The 19327-nt window shown below is 40.4% G+C and overlaps 1 protein-coding gene across 2 annotated transcripts in view; it reads left to right on the top strand.

Moving 5' to 3' along the window:
* The window catches only part of LOC136760586 (zinc finger protein 236), a 126097-nt gene that overhangs the window by 89477 nt on the left and 17293 nt on the right, over positions 1-19327 (top strand). Inside the window, exons 25-29 of one of the 2 annotated variants that reach the window (XM_066716063.1) lie at positions 609-788; positions 3101-3259; positions 3992-4164; positions 5687-5815; positions 12195-12392. In XM_066716063.1, the coding sequence (XP_066572160.1) occupies positions 609-788; positions 3101-3259; positions 3992-4164; positions 5687-5815; positions 12195-12392 (839 nt within the window). Of the gene's footprint in view, positions 1-608; positions 789-3100; positions 3260-3988; positions 4165-5686; positions 5816-12194; positions 12393-19327 lie in introns of both variants that reach the window. The other variant, XM_066716062.1, reaches the window with a different exon arrangement.

Raw genomic sequence — 19327 nt, 5'->3', positions numbered from 1 at the left:
TTGTAAAATATGTAGAATTTAGATCAAGGGAAGTAGTTTTCAGACTGTACAATGCACTAGTTAGAGCTCATCTGGAATACTGTGTACAGTTCTGGGCACCACACTTCAATAAAGATATCGCTGCTCTAGAGGCAGTTCAGAGGAGAGTAACCAGACTTATTCCAGGTCTGAAGGGAATGTCCTACTGAGAGACTGAGGGAACTGAACCTTTTCACCCTGGAATAGAGGAGACTACGTGGGGACTTGATTCAAGTCTTCAAAATCATGAAAGGCATCGACCACATCAAACCAGAGGAGCTTTTCCAGATCAGCAGGGACACACGCACCCAGGGACACAAATGGAAATTGGTCTTCAAGGCATTCAAGATTCAAGGAAAAACAGGAGATACTTCTTCACACAGAGAGTTGTCACAATCTGGAACAAACTCCCCAGCAATGTGGTTGAAGCTGAAAATTTGGGAACATTTAAAAATAGACTGGATAGTATCCTTGGATCACTTCGTTATTAATGGACACCAAACAAGCATGATGGGTCGAATGGCCTCCTCTCGTTTGTAAACGTTCTTATGTTGTTATGATTCTAAACTGTGTTTCTGCTTTGCTCATAGGTTCACAAGATCTCTCACAGGTCATGACCTCGCAGAGTCTTGTTGCATCTGCTGGTAACCAGCATGAGATCACCCTGACCATCAATAATTCTAGCCTCAGTCAAGTACTGGCTCAGGCCACTGGCTCCAACTCCACTCAGTCATCTACAAGTCCTCAGGAGATTACACTGACCATATCAGGTACAGCTATGAGTGTTTAACAGAATAGTCCTTTTTCAACCTTTAACAGTTTGGACCAAGGGTGGACCACACTGGTTCTCAAGGGCTATAGGATCCTCTGGTTTGCAGTACATTCCGACACAGCTTAATTAAACAGATTTTATGAATAATAAGTAAAATTGCATGTTTTTTGCCCAAGTCTAAATCAACTGCTAATTGCAAAGTATCAGAGACGGGATTATTAAGACATCATGGTAACTTGATACAACATGCCAAATTGTTGAAGTTGCCAACCTTCCACTGTCCATTGTATTCAATTAAGTGTTATTCAGCCTAGAAGGATTAGTCATCAAGCCCCATTTTAGTTGGTACATCCAAGGGCATTTTTAAAAAAGGTTTTTTTTCTTTCTCTCAATTGATCTTATTCAGAACTATGATATGTATTAAAATACATTTGAATTATTATTATTATTTTTTATTTATTTTAAAGGGAATTATTCCATCAAAGTATAAAATGGGCTCAATAAATTATTATTCCTTTCACAACTGAAATTGTTTCTACCAGTTTTGGAAAGGTGAATTTAAGGTCACTTTAATTCAGAAGCCAGTATTGTACCCACAAGGACCCTTGATCCCTTTGTCTTCAAAGCCAGAGCATTGTACTGAACAATCATAACCACTGCTACTTAGGAGCTGAACTCCAGAAAGCTCAGGGCATTTCAATAGACTCAGACTCTGGTCATCACAGAAGTTCATAAATACACATAACAACCCAATAAAGGAAAAGACAGCTCTTAGGCTCTTTTCGTTATCTTTGAAGAATGTGCACACAACACATATTGTGGATCCCAGATTCACTATTGTCATAACATTACATTCTGATACCTTCAATATCAAGCTAAATAGGGGAAGGCTTTTATTTAAAGATTGTTATAGCCATGTATATTTATATAATTAAAGCACTTCCCTGGATGTAAGTTTTAACAAGCACTTCCCTGGATGTAAGTTTTGAAAATGAACTGTGGACTATACTCTCTGAATCTTTAATATTACATTTTCAGAGCTATTATAAAGGATATATTGTAGAGGAACATTACCTTTTCAGCTGTTCAGTTGAACCTTTCCTACTTTTCAATATAACAATATAGTACACTTTCCAAACATATACTGATACCTATGATTCCTGTGATTCCTACATGTTTGACTTTTGCTCTTCATCTCCTGTTTATGAAAGTATTGTCCCTGATTAAAAACTCACATACTCTGTGCAGAATGAGGTGATGTATTAATCTATAATGATTCTTTCAAGATTTTGTTATTTTGTATTTTAATTAACATGCTTTATACTGTAATTCTACTTAATGTTAACTAAATGCAAATATCACTATATCAATTAAGACCAGGTTTAACAGTCAATTTAGACATTAATTCCTTTCAGTTTTGGGGCAACTTTATGAACATTTTCTGTTCCATGCTTTTGATTTACAGAGCCATGTAGACACAACAGATTTACTTCCCTCTTGCCTGATTACATTTTTCACATAATATGATCATCATTATTTAAATAAAACTTGAAATGCATTTAAGAGTATTCTTTAGTTTGGTCAGAATAAATGGTTTAGAAGACTTCTTATCTGTGAATTTCATAGATCTTTATTGTAAAACATCTCAGAATATAGTAAGCCCTATAAAGAACACATAGTTTAACTGAAATTCAGATTTGCAGATGTCCATGAAATCAAAAGCTACTGTTACCTTAAAATCTGTAATGTATGACACAGGATAGCAATGAAGGCTTGTTTTATAATGAAACTTATTAACAGCCCAACATCAGTAATGATAATGAGCTATAATATTACATAACAATATTGTAAGCTAGTCAAAAGAGAATAGGAGTTATTAAAATGGCACATATAAAACCACGATCCGCTGTATCTGTTAGCCATGCTAGATTCCTGGAATGAAAGAAGTCAAACAAAATTAAACAAGTATTGTAGAAGCCTCTTTTACCCATGAATTCCTTTAGAACAAACTAGTGGTCTGATTTTTTTAATTTATTAGACACAAATTCATTGGGTAAGTTTGAAGATAATGATTTTCATTTAATTTCGTAGTACTTATGACCTTTGCAGCTTTATAGCTGTAGACTGAATTGCATTTTTTAAGGTTTTTATACTCAGATTCCAGTGTTATGATTCCCAGATGGATTGCTTCGCAAGGAATAAAAAGTGAGCGTATTGCTGCTTTTGCTCTCACTACATCAACTACAGTTGAATGCACTTGATTATTTGTCTAACTCTCACAGTATATTGGATCTTTTAATCCATTCAAAGGTCAAGATATTATCCCACAGCACAATGCAGCTGGAAATGCTGAGATGAATGAGAGCATTAGACTGTCACCCCCTATGAATAACCAGCCAAATGGAGCAACTTTGACTATTGGGAATGATCAGCTTCTACCTCAAAGCCCAAATAATACTGGAATTACAGGTAAAGTGGTCTACTGATATACATCTGATCCCAAACTCCCCCTATAGAGCACATTCACAGGGTGTAACCATGTAATATTCATTATTAACACTGAATAACTGAGAATACAAAGTAAATAAATAAAATAACACATTTCTAGATTATAACTGTGTGAATAGATTTTGATTATGCATTCTGGGATTTGGAAAATGTCTTAAGTAAGCCTAGGGAGCACATTGTTAGATTACTTGATGCATTTATTCTCAGAATAATTCCAATTATGTTATATTAACTCAATAAAAATTGGTTTTGCAATTTGTAAGAACAGGCCAAGAAATGCAATCAAAAACTTCATCAAGTAAATTGATTAAGAAAATAAGAACATAAGAAAGTTTACAAACGAGAGGTGGCCAATCAACCCATTGTGCTTGTTTGGTGTCCATTAATAACCATTAAGTGTGTTATTCTAGTTTTCTCTCATAAGTATTCTTTGATTCAGATGCAAGGACTCCCCTTCAGACAAACTTAATCCCAGTTGATAAAATATGTGAATGTTTTTGAGATCATTGGAGAGGATCTCTGGGAATTACTTTTGTACTCTTTTGCATGATTGGTGTCAGAATGCCTTACCGCAACATGAATGATTGTTGAACACATAAGTCACTTTACAGTGAGTCATTTTTACACTACTTTTGTTGAACACATATGCAGCTACAGGGCATTATTCCACCTCTCCTTTTCATGATTCAGTAGCAAACAGCCTTCCTTCCTCCACATCCCTGTCACAAGCTCCAGTCACATCCCAGAGTCTTGTGATGTCTTCTGCGGGGATGGGCAGTGATGGCAGTGTGACCCTTACTCTGGCAGACACACAGGGCATGCTATCTGGGAGCCTGGATACTGTCACACTCAACATCACACCTCAGGTAAGAGATATTTTGAAGCTTATAATGAAGAGATTATTAAGTTTCTTCCATTGATTAACAAACAATAATAATAATAATAATTATTATTATTATTATTATTATTATTATTATTATTATTATTATTATTATTATCTTAGTAGATGCCCTTATCCAGAGTGACTTACAAAACATAAGAGTATTATCAAAGTGCAATACAGTCTAGAATTACATATGAAGACAGTACAAATTACAAGTTCAAAATTACATAAGTGCATAAGAAAATATACAGTTAAGTCCTACATCCTAGATTTGTGAGCTAATAATTGCAGACAACATTAACTTACAATGTTCTACAGACAGTATTACATGGCTAATAATATAGCCTTGTACAAGGCTAACATCTACATATGACAGTTATCAACATGTCTAAATAAAACAGGATTAGAATGGTCTATGGGTGTAATATAAACTGGTGCCTTAACACTAGAGTCAGTCTGGCGCTCAAGTGGCAATCTCTACCTGTCTACAGTCTTTCATATGCTTGAAAAACACACGCATTGTACAGCATTACAGGTGTTTTCTTACAAATGTTGTCAGATTGAGTGGATACAGTGATTACCCACAAATAAACATGGATTGGAAACAGAAACTGAAGAGAGCTCATTTTGGAAATGCCATGTATATGAACATGACTAATTCGGGGGCATCAGTGATACTGGGAATGACAGATCATTCGTGGGTTTGTGCCAGTGTTGTGAAAACATGGCGAGTGAAACGCCAGGTCCAAATGGCACCGAGTGCTTTTACTCTACTGATCAATACACGATTGCTACTGCACGCAGTACAGAGTGCATTAGCACAGGCACATTGCATGCAAAATAATGATTCATGGACATTATCAGCGGAGGAGCATTTATTGCAATGCTATATTTTCGTGGAGTAAAAGTGTTCACCTGGAGAGGGCTGTCAAAATGCAGTGTTCTCTTATTGTATGCCATTTTTGAGCTTTTTGCTAATTGTAGGCTATATAGTTATTCATGTTTTGACTGCAGTGTGTGTTTAGAAAAAAAAGTGCTTTGTTATTTATTGCAATAATATTAATGTTTTATGATCATATTTCAATTTAAATACTACATTTGTGCTATGTAAATGTTGGATTTGATGTTCATGAATACGATGGTTTGGCTTTGATTGTCATACCACAGCTGTTAAAGAGCTATCGGTAACGAGCTTTGGCGCTTGTAGGTAATTCGAAATGTCGGCGCTTCTAGTGTTAAAGAGCGGAGGAAAGGTGTTAAAGCACTGCGCAAATTTAAAACTAATAAATGTATTGAGCATAACATTCAAAATCATTACTTTCAATCTACCCTCACACTTCTCAGTGCAAGAGGTCTTGGCTGAGGAATAAAGATCTGTGTACTGTTTTGCCTAGCCTTACAATATTATTTATATTATAAATTTGAATTATTTGAATATTATTGTCATCAAAATTACAGTTAGACTGTAATACCATAGTATTGCCTTTCATTTCGCCTCTGTGTAGGGGCAACAGTTTCCTGCCATTCTTGGTGACCCCAATCTTCCAGGGCAACAAGGAAATACTTCCCAACAAGTGATATTGGTTAGCCATCCAGCACAGGGCACAGCAGGCGTCCCAGATGACAGTTTTCGGGTACAGTATTATACTTTTTTTAATGCTTCATCTAATACATCAATTTTAATGTCTATTGATCACCTCAGTATGTGTAACGGTTATCAATTAAAAAACGGTGGTCATATTTTCATTTTTCAGTTTTTTTTGTAAGAATTTTAAAATTTGAATTTCAGATAAACATTCATAATAAATTGTTTAATGTTCTGTAAAAAAAAAAAAAAAATCAGTACGTGCTGTGCAAATCAATGTTTTCACTTCTACTGAAATGAGAAATGGAACAGTGATTGAAGTATGAGAATTCTGTCTATCTGAGAAATAAAAGGCTCAGAAGCAGGCTGGACTACAAAATGGCAGGGGAAGACGCTGTAGACAGGCTGCAAATGGTACACGGCTTTACTAAACATGCAATTCCTCTACTTAATGGTTGGCTGTATGAATTAATAATATTAATTATAGTAATAATAATAATAATTCTGGTATTACAGTGCATCCGGAAAGTATTCACTGCGCTTCACTTTTTCCACATTTTGTTATGTTACAGCCTTATTCCAAAATTGATTAAATTCATTATTTTCCTCAAAATCCTACAAACAATACCCCATAATGACAACATGAAAGAAGTTTGTTTGAAATCGTTGCAAATGTATTAAAAATAAAAAACAAAAAAAGCACATGTACATAAGTATTCACAGCCTTTGCCATGACACTCAAAATTGAGCTCAGGTGCATCCTGTTTCCACTGATCATCCTTGAGATGTTTCTACAACTTGATTGGAGTCCACCTGTGGTAAATTCAGTTGAGGACATGATTTGGAAAGGCACACACCTGTCTATATAAGGTCCCACAGTTAACAGTGCATGTCAGAACACAAACCAAGCCATGAAGTCCAAGGAATTGTCTGTAGTCCTCCGAGACAGGATTGTATCGAGGCACAGATCTGGGGAAGGGTAAAGAAAAATGTCTGCAGCATTGAAGGTCCCAATGAGCACAGTGGCCTCTATCATCCATAAATGGAAGAAGTTTGGAACCACCAGGACTCTTCCTAGAGCTGGCCGTCCAGCCAAACTGAGCGACCGGGGGAGAAGGGCCTTAGTCGGGGAGGTGACCAAGAACCTGATGGTCACTCTGACAGAGCTCCAGCGTGTCTCTGTGGAGAGAGGAGAACCTTCCAGAAGAACAACCATCTCTTCAGCACTCTACTAATCAGGCCTGTATGGTAGAGTGGCCAGACGGAAGCCACTCCTCAGTAAAAGGCACGTGACAGCCCGTCTGGAGTTTGCCAAAAGGCACCTGAAGGACTCTCAGACCATGAGAAACAAAATTCTCTGGTCTGATGAAACAAAGATTGAACTCTTTGGCCTGAATGGCAAGCATCATGTCTGGAGGAAACCAGGCACCACTCATCACCTGGCCAATACCATCCCTACAGTGAAGCATGGTGGTGGCAGCATCATGCTGTGGGGATGCTTTTCAGCGACAGGAACTGGGAGACTAGTCAGGATCGAGGGAAAGATCAATGCAGCAATGTACAGAGACATCCTTGATGAAACCCTGCTCCAGAGCGCTCTGGACCTCAGACTGGGGCGAAGGTTCATCTTCCAACAGGACAATGACCCTAAGCACACAGCCAAGATAACAAAGGAGTGGCTACAGGACAACTCTGTGAATGTCCTTGAGTGGCCCAGCCAGAGCCCAGACTTGAACCCTATTGAACATCTCTGGAGAGATCTGAAAATGGCTGTACACCGAGGCTCCCCATCCAACCTGATGGAGCTTGAGAAGTCCTGCAAAGAAGAATGGGAGAAACTGCCCAAAAATAGGTGTGCAAAGCTTGTAGCATCATACTCAAAAATACTTGAGGCTGTAATAGGTGTCAAAGATGCTTCAACAAAGTATTGAGCAAAGGCTGTGAATACTTATGTACATGTGCTTTTTTGTTTTTTATTTTTAATACATTTGCAAATATTTCAAACAAACTTCTTTCACGTTGTCATTATGGGGTATTGTTTGTAGAATTTTGAGGAAAATAATGAATTTAATCCATTTTGGAATAAGGCTGTAACATAACAAAATGTGGAAAAAGTGAAGCGCTGTGAATACTTTCCGGATGCACTGTAAATGTTGCGCATGTGTAAGCAGGGAATCTGATTTCCTCTTTTGTGAAGAATGGAACATTCATGTTGCCTCCGCGCAGCACAGGAGCAGCCTACTCAACTGAACAGTACAGAGTGGAGAGCTTCACTATGCTGACAACTTAAAATGTCATACAAACAAACTATATACACCATGGGGTGCAGGAACCAACTCATGCGCCACCCGCAGAAAACAGGAGCAGTTGACGCCTGCTGATTAGACCAGATAACGCAGGGCAACATTAGCTCTATGGTGCTGACAAATGAACTACAGTACTGTGCAAGTGTTTTAGGCAGGTGTGAAAAAATTCTATAAAGTAAGAATGCTTTTAAAAATAGACATCTTAATAATCATATTTATCAATTAACAAAATGCAAAGTGAGTGAACAGAAGAAAAATCTACATCAAATCAATATCAAAAGCGAGGCAGTGAACAACTTGAGTGCCATCAGCTGGGAACAGTAGCAGTGAGCTCCATTCTACACAGGCTAGAGCGGAGCCACAGTCCTGCTGTTTACACATGTTATATATACATAGTGGGGTACAGACCAGACGCCTGCACCACCGTAACACAACGAACAAATTATATACGGGGCGGCCTCATAAGGCAACGTACCTGGAGGCCGCATGATAGACCCTGGGATGCATTGACAGGCTGTCAGCAAGTCCAGGTGCAGCTCATGTGGGTGCTCGACCGGAAGGCATAGTCCTGTGGAAGGGAAGACACGGTTCAATATCTCCATCAGGATGCAGGGGCAGACTGAGAGAGGAAATCAGGAGCCAGAACCAGTGAGCTACTGGGGCTCGACTGCAGCCAACACCGGATTCCCAATGGAAGGTACCAGTCCCGTCATATCCAACCTGTAGAAAAGGACAAATGTAAGCGGCTAGGCCCAAGCTGCAGCCATACAAATTGAAAAAGGGCCCACAATGTGGCAATTCCTCGAGTCGATTGGGCCACCAGGTGTTCAGGCACTGGGGTCCCGGTGGACTCCTAGGCCATGATAATAGTGTCCACAATCCAATGCGAGAGGCTCTGCTTTGAAAGCGCTTGGCCCTGTGTCCGTGCTCCGTAAGACACACGATGGGTGAACGGACAGGCCGTGTAACTCACTCACGCATTTTGCAGAGTAACACTAGCTTCAGCTCAGCTGAGTTCAGTGGCTCAAATGGGGCTTGGGAAAGTGCGTCCAGGACTACATCAAGGCATCATGCGGGAAGTGAAGAGGTGTGAGGAGGCTATATTATTATTATTATTATTATTATTATTATTATTATTATTATTTTTATTTTTTATTTTTTTCTTGGCAGATGCCCTTATCCAGGGCGACTTACAACATAAGTGCAAAACAAAGTGCAAAAATACAGTTAAGTACAAGGCATCAATCATTACAAATTCAAGTTAACTTAAACAGTAATACAAAATACAATTTACAAATTCCAATTTACAATTTACACACGTACAGTAAGTAACGTCCTACATCCTGGAAGGTGAATGCTAGGTACTGTCAAGATGTAGGGTCACAGTCAAGGGCAACGAGAAAGGGAGCAAGGAGGAAAACAATCAAAAGCACAAGGAGCATAATAAAACTGTGAAGTGCTATCTAGCAGGGATAAAATAACTAATATTACAAGTACTGTCTGAAAAGATGAGTCTTGAGTAAGCGCCGAAATGAGGTCAAGGACTCTGCCGCTTTGACTTCGGTGGGCAGGTCGTTCCACCATTTAGGGGCCAGGGATGAGAAGGAGCGGGCTCTGGAGGAAGGAGAGTGGAGAGGAGGTAGACGACAGAGGCCCAGGGGGCTCGCCATCAATCCGGACATGGCATGCGGAGATGGCCACCAGATGCACTTTCCCTGGTCCAACAGCTCTTGTAAAAATTGTAATATGACCCCAATACTGCGACCTCGTAGTGGGAGTTCTTGCCGCCTGAATAGTGGCTACTACCGCATCTGACAGACACCAGGCAATCAAATGCTCCCGCTCAGGGGCTAGGCCCAAATTGGGGTGCCGGATTGGGGTGCCAAAGCATTCCCTGCACCTGGGACAACAAGGCTGCTTTCCTTGGGAGTTGCCAAGGCTCTCTGTGGAGGAGGGTGATCAGGTCTACAAACCAGAATCTGCGAGGCCACCGTGGGGCTATCAGCAGAACTGTCACTCATTCTCTCCTGACCTTCTCTAGGACCCCCAGGAGAAGGGGGAAAGGTGGGAAAGCGTAAAGGAGACGGCACGGCCATGCATGGGCTAGCGCATCGATCCCTAGGGTTCCTGAGCAGTCTAGGATGGAGAACCATAGTGGGCAGTGGGTGGGCTGTGCCAAGGCAAAGAGATCCACTTCCGCTCTGCCGAACCGGCTCCACAATTGCTGTATCACAACCGGCTGGAGGCACCATTCCGAAACCGGAGGGCCTCCCCGAGAGTGGAGGTCCGCTGTGTTGGATAGGCCGGGGAGGTGAACTGCTCTGATGGAGCAGAGCCGTGGCTGCACCCACAGAAGCAGACGCATGCTAGACAGTAAAGTCGGTGCAACAGGAGACCTCCTTGCTTGTTGATATAGGCAACCACCGCTGTGTTATCCGTCCGAACCAGCACGTCTGTCCTGTAGGGCTAGCAGGAAATGAGACAGTCCGAGGAGTACTGCTTGTAACTCCAGGACGTTGATATGGAGAGCCCATGCGGGCTCCATCCACCTGCCTCATACACTACGTCCATCTCAGACTGCTCCCCAACTTTGTTTGGAGGCATCTGTCATCATGAATGCTTGGTCGGTGGCAGACTGGGCCCAGGGGCACATCGAGGGTCAAATTGTGAGGGCTCTGCCACCAATGGAGCGCCTTCCACCACGCCGGAGTGACTGTGACTCGGCATGCTCGATTGCGGCGAGGGTGCATCTTGAGAGACCTGAACCACCACTGCAGTGGCCTCAACTGGAGGAGGCCGAGGGGGAGGGTCTATGATGCAGCCGCTAGGAGGCCCAGCAGCCTCTGGCAAAGGGACACGCTGACACGATATCTCCGTCAGAAGAGGGAGAGATGCATGTGTCTGGAGGCAACTCTCTCTGCCACCAGCGTGGCGAGCATTGCAATGTGCCTGCTAAATTGGCATCAGGCGGCTCTTCTCTCGATTTGACCTGGAGGCCCAATTCGGAGACACGGCCTAGAATCAGGTTCTTGTGGCTCTGAACCTGCTCCCTCGTGTGAGAACACACCACACTTCTCTCTTGGAGGGTGCATGAGAGCATCTCCTCCACAGAGGGGCCAAAAGTGAAGCCCGCCTAAGGGAACTGGTCATGCCTGGGACAGCCTGAGCAGGCGGCGCGCCACCACAATGGCTGCCAGGGATCGCCCTTGCTCCTTGACGCATCCATGATGCGTTATTATGCTCGGAGGGCTCAGCCAGCTGGGCCAAATACAGGGCCAGCAGGCTCTCTGTGTTTCTGAGGCGGGCCGCTTGGGCTCCTGCCTCATACACCCTTCGGTGCAGCGTCTCCATGAGAGGAGGCAGTGTCGCGTGGCTCTGCAGACAGCAGAGGTAGTGAAATGAGCGCAGCAATGGTGTTAACCCACGGGAAGACCACCAGGCCTGCTTCTGCTGCACCCTGGGTCCTGGCATAAGCCTCCCATCTCCTACCTAGGGTGGAGGAGGTCAGTTCATTGAGGAGGTCAGGAAGCAGCGGGAGGGCCTGTGTGGGCCACTGCGATCGCTGACCTCTCTCGAACCTGGAGCGCAGCGGGGCAGGATCAGAGGCCTAGGGGAGCTGGAGACACTCCACGGCCCTCTGAATCACCGCCCAGAACTCCCAGTACTGTCCTGCAGGAGCAGGAGGGATGCCCTCGCTCAACTGAGGAGGAGGAGGGATGGGTGAGACCAGCTCCGCCTCGAGCTCTGCTGGACCCAGAGACAGGTGGTCCTGGTCCGGATCACTCAACAGTAGTTGACCATGATTACATTTAAACGTCTAGGCTGCAGGTACACATTATTCATGTGTATTGATATGTGTACAAAATCAATATCTCCAATAGGTCCAACTTCCGGATTAGTGACGTCACATGAAAACAGTCTATTGATGGAAAAAATATTCAAAAGGAAAATTGTATGATAAGCATGAGTGACTATATACATGGGGGCAGTGTAAAGAGAGATAGCTGTACCAATCTTCTAACATGCAGCTATGGCTGATGGGTCTGTTGTACTGCATGAAGTTTAGGAAGGGTAATGCAGGCATGTTGTATACTGTAGCTCTAAATTTAATTCTCATTGCAGGTCCCAGAGATTACCAGACACATTTCGAAGGATGGTGCAGCAGAGCAGTCCAACCAGCTCAGCCAGTGCTTTTACTGCAATCACGTATTTCTCACTGCCATCATGCTGAGGCGACACTGCAGACAGGCTCATGGCAAGGAAAGGTGCCATGTATGTCGGATCTGTAACAAAGCTTTCAAGAGAGCTACCCACCTTAAGGTACGGTACACAAGGTTGTTTGTGATGTATTTTTAATTTTGAGTATCAACTATCCCTATCACTTTTAAGCTCCAGTTAGGAATCTTTAGACAGTATTTTTTCCATTGCACTGCTGTATGCTCTGACCACCTCAAAAAAATATTGCCTTTGTAGAGCTTTTTATAATAAGAATTTGTTTTCCCCAATTATTAAAAACTCTTCTTTGACTAAGAGAGCTAAATAAATTACAATAGATCAGACACAAAAACAAGTTCAAAAGATACAAATAACTTGAGCATAGTCAGTGTTCTTTTGTTTAATAATAAATTAGTAGATAAAATATTACATTATATCTATTGTATGACAAAGTTATACAAGTTGCTTCTGGTAATGATTATAATAGTGACAATATCATATTAAGAGGAAAGTTACTCTTAATAATCAATATTATTTTTTAAAATTTATTTATTTATTGGCAGATGCCCTTATCCAGGGCGATGTACAAAACATAAGCGCAATACGAAGTGCAAAAATACAGTGCAGTTCAAGGCATCAAACATTACAAATTCAGATGTACATAATACAAACCAATTCAAAGCATAATACATTTTACAAATTCCAAGTTACACAAGTGAATACAATAAATTAGGTCTTAAATCCTGGACAATCAAAGCTAAGTGCGGACAAGATGTTAGGTCACAGTCAAGGGCTATGGGAAAGGGAGCAAAGGGGAAATCAAAATAATACGAGTACAAGTAATGCAAGAAGCATGTTAAAATGTTATCCTACAGGAGAGTAAATGACTAAAATTACAAGTATTGTCTGAAAAGATGTGTTTTGAGTAAGTGCAGGAAGGAGGTCAAGGACCACTTAGGGGCCAGGGATGAGAAGCAGCAGGCTCTGGAGGAAGGGGAGTGGAGGGGAGGCAGAGTTAGTCTTCTGGCACCAGAAGACCGCAGTGGTCTGGAGGGGATGTATAGGGGGACGAGGGTCTGAAGATAGCTTGGTGCAGTGTGGTCAAGACAGCGATAGGTGAGGGTCAATGTCTTGAACTGAATGCGTGCCGGTATTGGTAGCCAGTGGAGGGAGCACAGCAGTGGAGAAGCGTGTGTGAACTGTGGGAGAGAGAATACCAGGCAAGCCGCAGAGTTCTGGATGAGCTGGAGCGGGCGAGTAGTAGTTAGTAGCCAGGAGGGAGTTGCAGTAGTCTAGGCGGGAGAGGACCAGTGACTGGACGAGCAGCTGAGTCGAGTATTTGGTGAAGAAGGGTCGGAATTGGCGTATGTTGCTCAGGAAGTATCTGCAGGTGTCAGCGTGGTGATGTGCTGGGTGTAGGAGAGCGCAGAATCGAGGGTGACTTTTAGGTTTTTAGCAGAAGAAGAAGGAGAGAGTGTCATGGATTCCAAGGGGATTGAGATGGAGAGATCAGCAGAAGGTGAGGAAGAGTGGGGAAAAAAGAGGAGATATGATTTGGAGAGGTTGAGCTTGTTACTCCAACCCTAACTTCATATGTTAGCATTGCTTAGTTATTTCAAAGTTCATTTTATCAGTCTCAAACACCGGTACAGGACAGATGCTCACGATGCTGCCCATAGGTTTCCGATAGGGAAAGTTTCAATTAATGATTGGACACAACTGCATTAAATATAGACCAGATTTCAATCTACAGTATTATTAGCTAATAATAATTAGTAAAACAAAATGCAAAGAATATATAGAACTACAAAGAGATGTTAAGAGAGGGATCAGGAAAGCAAAGAGCGAAATAGAAAGAAGCATAGCTCTTGGAGCTAAAATTAATGCAAAGAACTTCTTTCAATACTATAACAGAAAGGTCAATAAAGGAGGAAAAGTGAAACGGCTAAAGGATAAAATTGGAAGTATTTTACAAAGGTGTTTACAAAAGAAAAAAGTATATATCCTACTCGGAGAGACTGAGGGAACTGAACCTTTTCACCCTGGAACAGAGGAGACTACGTGGGGACTTGATTCAAGTCTTCAAAATCATGAAAGGCATAGACCGCATCAAACCAGAGGAGCTTTTCCAGATCAGCAGGGACACACGGACCCAGGGACACATGGACCCGGGGACACAAATGGAAATTGGCCTTCAAGGCATTCAAAATGGAAAACAGGAGACACTTCTTCACACAGAGAGTTGTCACAATCTGGAACAAACTCCATAGCGATGTGGTAGAAGCTGAAAGTTTGGGAACATTTAAAAATAGACTGGATAGGATCCTTGGATCACTTTGTTATTAATAGACACCAAACGAGCACGATGGGTCGAATGGCCTCCTCTCATTTGTAAACTTTCTTATGTTCTTATGTTGAACTGGCCTCCTCCGCCCTAACATGCCACAGGTTTACAAACAGTCTAGTCAAACTCTAGAGATATCAGAATAAATTAAGAGGAGAATTAAAAATGAACAGATCACCTGGGCCAGAAGGTATGTTTCCAAAATTACTTAAAGTACTAGTGTAATGTGCTATTGTATATCAGCAACACTTTTAATATATATTTCTTGAGTTCATAAATTGTAAATATTGAATGTTCAGATGAGAATTCCTATTAGGTTGGCCACCCTAGTCAGGAGTTGATAAAGATGCAGGCAGGAACTCTGGGATTGTATCCACAAGGGGAGATGGTCCAGTGATTCCAGGTTCCTGCAGTCTTTCAAATGCAAATCTGAAAGATGGTTTTGCGATAGTCACTTCGATATTCCACTGAAACGGCAGCTCTTCCTGGGGGTCGTGCACATTTACTGGTTACAGTATTCCAATTTAGTTTGGTCGAAAATTTTCAAACTAGGCGATATCTTGGTGATCAGGCGAGAATGCGTTATACACAAAGTTGGATTACTTCTGGGTCACGTCTGGGTTTGGAATTTGTTCTAAGATTCAAGCAGCATGAAACACAGACGAAACACAGACTTGCGTTTCTGCTTGAAGGGAGCCGACTACCTGGCTAAGTCTACGATGTCTGTGTAATCTAATTCAAGTTGAGCACCATATTTTAATAAGCAGTAAAGCAAGCACTGATTGCTTTCCTTACAGCTGTGGACTGTGGTCTGGGCACTTGTGGTACGTTGGTGGGACCCACATGGAATACATGGAATTGCCTACTGATTGGCTGCTCATCGGGTAGCTATCAGCGGATTTACAACCTTATTTTGCCTTTGATCTTGAAATGCAGTGGGAGTGATTTATATCTTCTATATCAGAATAATAATAATAATAATAATAATTATTATTATTATTATAATAATAATAATAATAATAATAGAATAGATTTCGATTGTGTAAGAAAGTGTCAAGCTGGTTCCGAGGTGGTAGGGGTCCCATTTCCTGAATGATGGCTTTCTATCAAGATGTCTGTACTCCCCTAAACTGTGGACTTTAGAGATAATACATCACAACTAGGGTTGTGCCGGTAAACAGTATACCACCACGGTGAAAACTAATTTATCGTCAATACCGGCTTTTTATTTTTTCAATGTAGCAATTACAAGGGTCTTGTGTTAATCTCCCATGGCACAGTGGTTAAGGAACAGCACTGTAAACCAGGGGTAGTGGGTTTGAATCCTGAAGTGGGCTGTATTTTATTTTCTTTTTTCTTTTTTTTTAATATATATATATATATATATATATATATATATATATATATATATATAATTTTTTTTTTTTATTATTATTATTATTTTTTTTTTTTTTCTCCTGAAGTTAAACAAAAACAATTATAAGGCGTTTAATAAGGCTTTAACACTGCTTCAATCTTTTGTCCTTGTTGTTTGTGATTAAAAACTCATGATGAAAAGTGCATAACAAATTGACAGGTACATTGCTCTATTTATAAATTGTTTTTAAAATGAATAGTGAAACATTGTCACTCTGATGCAATCAAGCCAGACCGTGATGTTGGTATTTTTGGCACAGAACCTCCACACATAACATCAATGAAAGTATACGTTTGTAACACTTAAAACAACAACAACAACAACACTGAATCGGGTTCATTTGCTTACAGTTCTTTAAAATATGTATTTAAATCTAAACAGTCTACTTCAAATGTTCATTTTAAAGTCGGGATTTTAAGCCATAACACAATTTGCAATGTAATTTGCACATCGTTCTTTTAAATCTTTATTCAGTTTGTGTTGTGTATTTATTAATACTACCTTTATTTTGTATGTGTGTAGTAACTAGTTCTACTGCTTGATTGAATAATAAAACAAAAGAGTCCTACTTTTTCATAATAGTGGAACAAAGCCATGCCCCCCACCCCCCACGGTAATACCAATCACCGCAGTGAATTCTTCAACGGTATATCGATACCAAAAAATCTGTCACCGGCACAGCCCTAAACACATCGCATCTTGGCTGCACTTTATGACCTGCTAGCACTGACCAGTCTCTGAAGGGTCAGAGATCTGGAGGGGGAGAAAAGTAAAAGTCTAAAGTCACCACTTTATATCAATTATTTTTAATTGAACCAAACCAGTGTGCTGGTTGCTGCACATTGTTCTCCCTCAAGATAATAACCGTCTGTACAGGGAAAACGCTTGAATTCACATCAAGGGGTGATCATGCTCATCTTCATTAATCTATGTATATTGAATCTCTTAAAGGAGTGCTGAGAAGGGCAATCTGGAATGATACCTGATCACATGTAATTTATAGGTAGGCTATATTAAAGTAAATTCATCCTTTTAGCTTAGGACAGATAAGTTAATTATGACAGTTCTCAATACAAGGTCAAGGACCTGAAGGTGTAAATGGAAATGTATGATACTAAAAACATTTCCACACATAAAATGTGTATAGCGGTGTAGTGAAATGCCACTTGGGGCTCTGAAGAAAAGTCTTGCTGGGGTTCTTGAATAATTAAGATGAAAAAGTTGGGACCAGCACCTCTCATCTATAGTGTCTCTGATGCCTGTGTTTGTCCTCAGGCTGATCATTTGTCCTTCACACTGTAACAGAAAATATATGAAGACATGTTAAACTTTTTGTTTGTCAATACTTCTGAAATGTTATAAGGGGTGTTTGGAAAAAGAAGGAAAAGTGAACCAACTTTGCTCAAGAGCAAAGGGTCTTGAAAGTTTTCCTGTATTTGTCAACCCTGGAGATGAACATGGATCACACCTACACTGCTCCGTTCTATGGATTTTGAATTGACTCTGCAACCACTAACCAGCTCAGACTCGCACGTGTAGTTTGTTAGTGGCAAAGCCTGGGCTTGAAGCCATGAACTCCAGGCTGCAAATCCAGCAGGAGCAGTTTAACTGTCCCTCAGGATTTTTCCCCAACACTTTGTCACCAGATAGAAGATTTGCTCTATGCTTTTGTAATAGAAACTGAAAATTTTTCCCCAGCTTTATTTAAAAATAGGGATTATTATGAACATTGTTTTTAATCAGGCTTTCTTTTATGTAGAGTAATTTGACTGTTGTAACTTAATTTCACAAATTCGGAGGCAAATGATGAGTCAGAGGGAACAAAAAATATATTTGAAGGATTCTCAGTTTTATGGTTAATTTCTATATATTTGACAGATGAGGGCTGGTGCAGGGTTATTGTTGATTTTCTAATGTGACATACCATGTTTTTAAAATTCATTTTTCAAGCTGGTTTATATATAGTTTACAAAATTTGCTTTGCTCTATAATATAGATTATATTTTTTCTTTCTGATCGTTTTTACAGAACTTGATTTACATTAGTCTTGGAAAGACTACAAGACTAGTGCTAATCAGCTTCTGTGAAATTATTTCTTTATATCCTTCTTTAATTTAAAATGTGTCATTTGTACATAATTAAACATTTTTAATAGCTCAGTCTGCAAGAGTTTGGGATCATACAATTTGTATTATTTATTTATTGGTTGATTTGATTTATTCACTTTCACTGTTCTTTCACTAAAACATTTGATGCCTTTAGGCACCTGCAGTACTTTGTATTTGAAAGGCTAATAGGTATTTGGTGGGGGTGAGCTCGTGTAATTAGAGCCCACAGTTAGATGAAGTGGACAGGCAGGGTCCTCTTGTATTCCTTCGACCTGAGTTCTTAATTAACAAATTCTGCCAGTTTATTTACTAAATGAAATGAAGCACTGTTGCAAAGGGTAAGCAGATGGCAATTTAATGACACATATTAGCCCGCAGCACTGTAACCCACCAGAGCCTTATATTTGTATCTTATAGTATTGTACATAGCTTATTATATAATTGTCTTTAGCTTATTTGAAAATTGGCATAGGACTGAAATGTTTCTCAGTTATCTTTATATACATGTTATATAAACCTATACATTTCCAAATCAGTGTCAGTGTCTACCCTATATTATTTTATTTGATATGTCTATATTGCTTATATAATTAAAGATGAAAGTCTACACTTAAAGCACATCCTTTCAAATCCATTGTCAAAATGATGACAATTGTGTCACTGTCCAAATATTTATGGACCTAACTGTATGCGTGCGTATGTATGGGTGTGTGTGTGTGTGTGTGTGTGTATATATATATATATATATATATATATATAGTTAATGCTTCGAACACCCATCCCCCATTCCCAATTCCCCATTTGGAAGTTCGTTTGGAATTCAGTCTTGATCAGGTTCAATCTTTGATTTTTGATTTAATCTGGCCCTAAATCTAACCCGATTTGCGCCGCAAAACGACCTTCTCGCAGCTACTTTCTGGCACAACGTGAGATAATAAAACAGCTTTCACAGCCGCTACTACAACACTACACACTGTACTCAGTCGCGCTTTCATTTTTAGTTAGATGATTTTTAATGTAAAGCCCATGATGTACAGTTGTGTCGTTTTCCATTAGCGGCTGGTTAAAGTTGTAGTTAATCCTGCCCAACAATACAGTGGAAGTGGTTACATTTTCGATGTATTAAACCAATAAAATATCTGCGACAAAACACCCTGAAAATGCTCTCGCA

The sequence above is a fragment of the Amia ocellicauda genome, chromosome 10 (assembly GCF_036373705.1).
Source record: "Amia ocellicauda isolate fAmiCal2 chromosome 10, fAmiCal2.hap1, whole genome shotgun sequence".
Lineage (NCBI taxonomy): Eukaryota > Metazoa > Chordata > Actinopteri > Amiiformes > Amiidae > Amia > Amia ocellicauda.
This window is presented reverse-complemented; position numbering and strand designations above follow the sequence as displayed.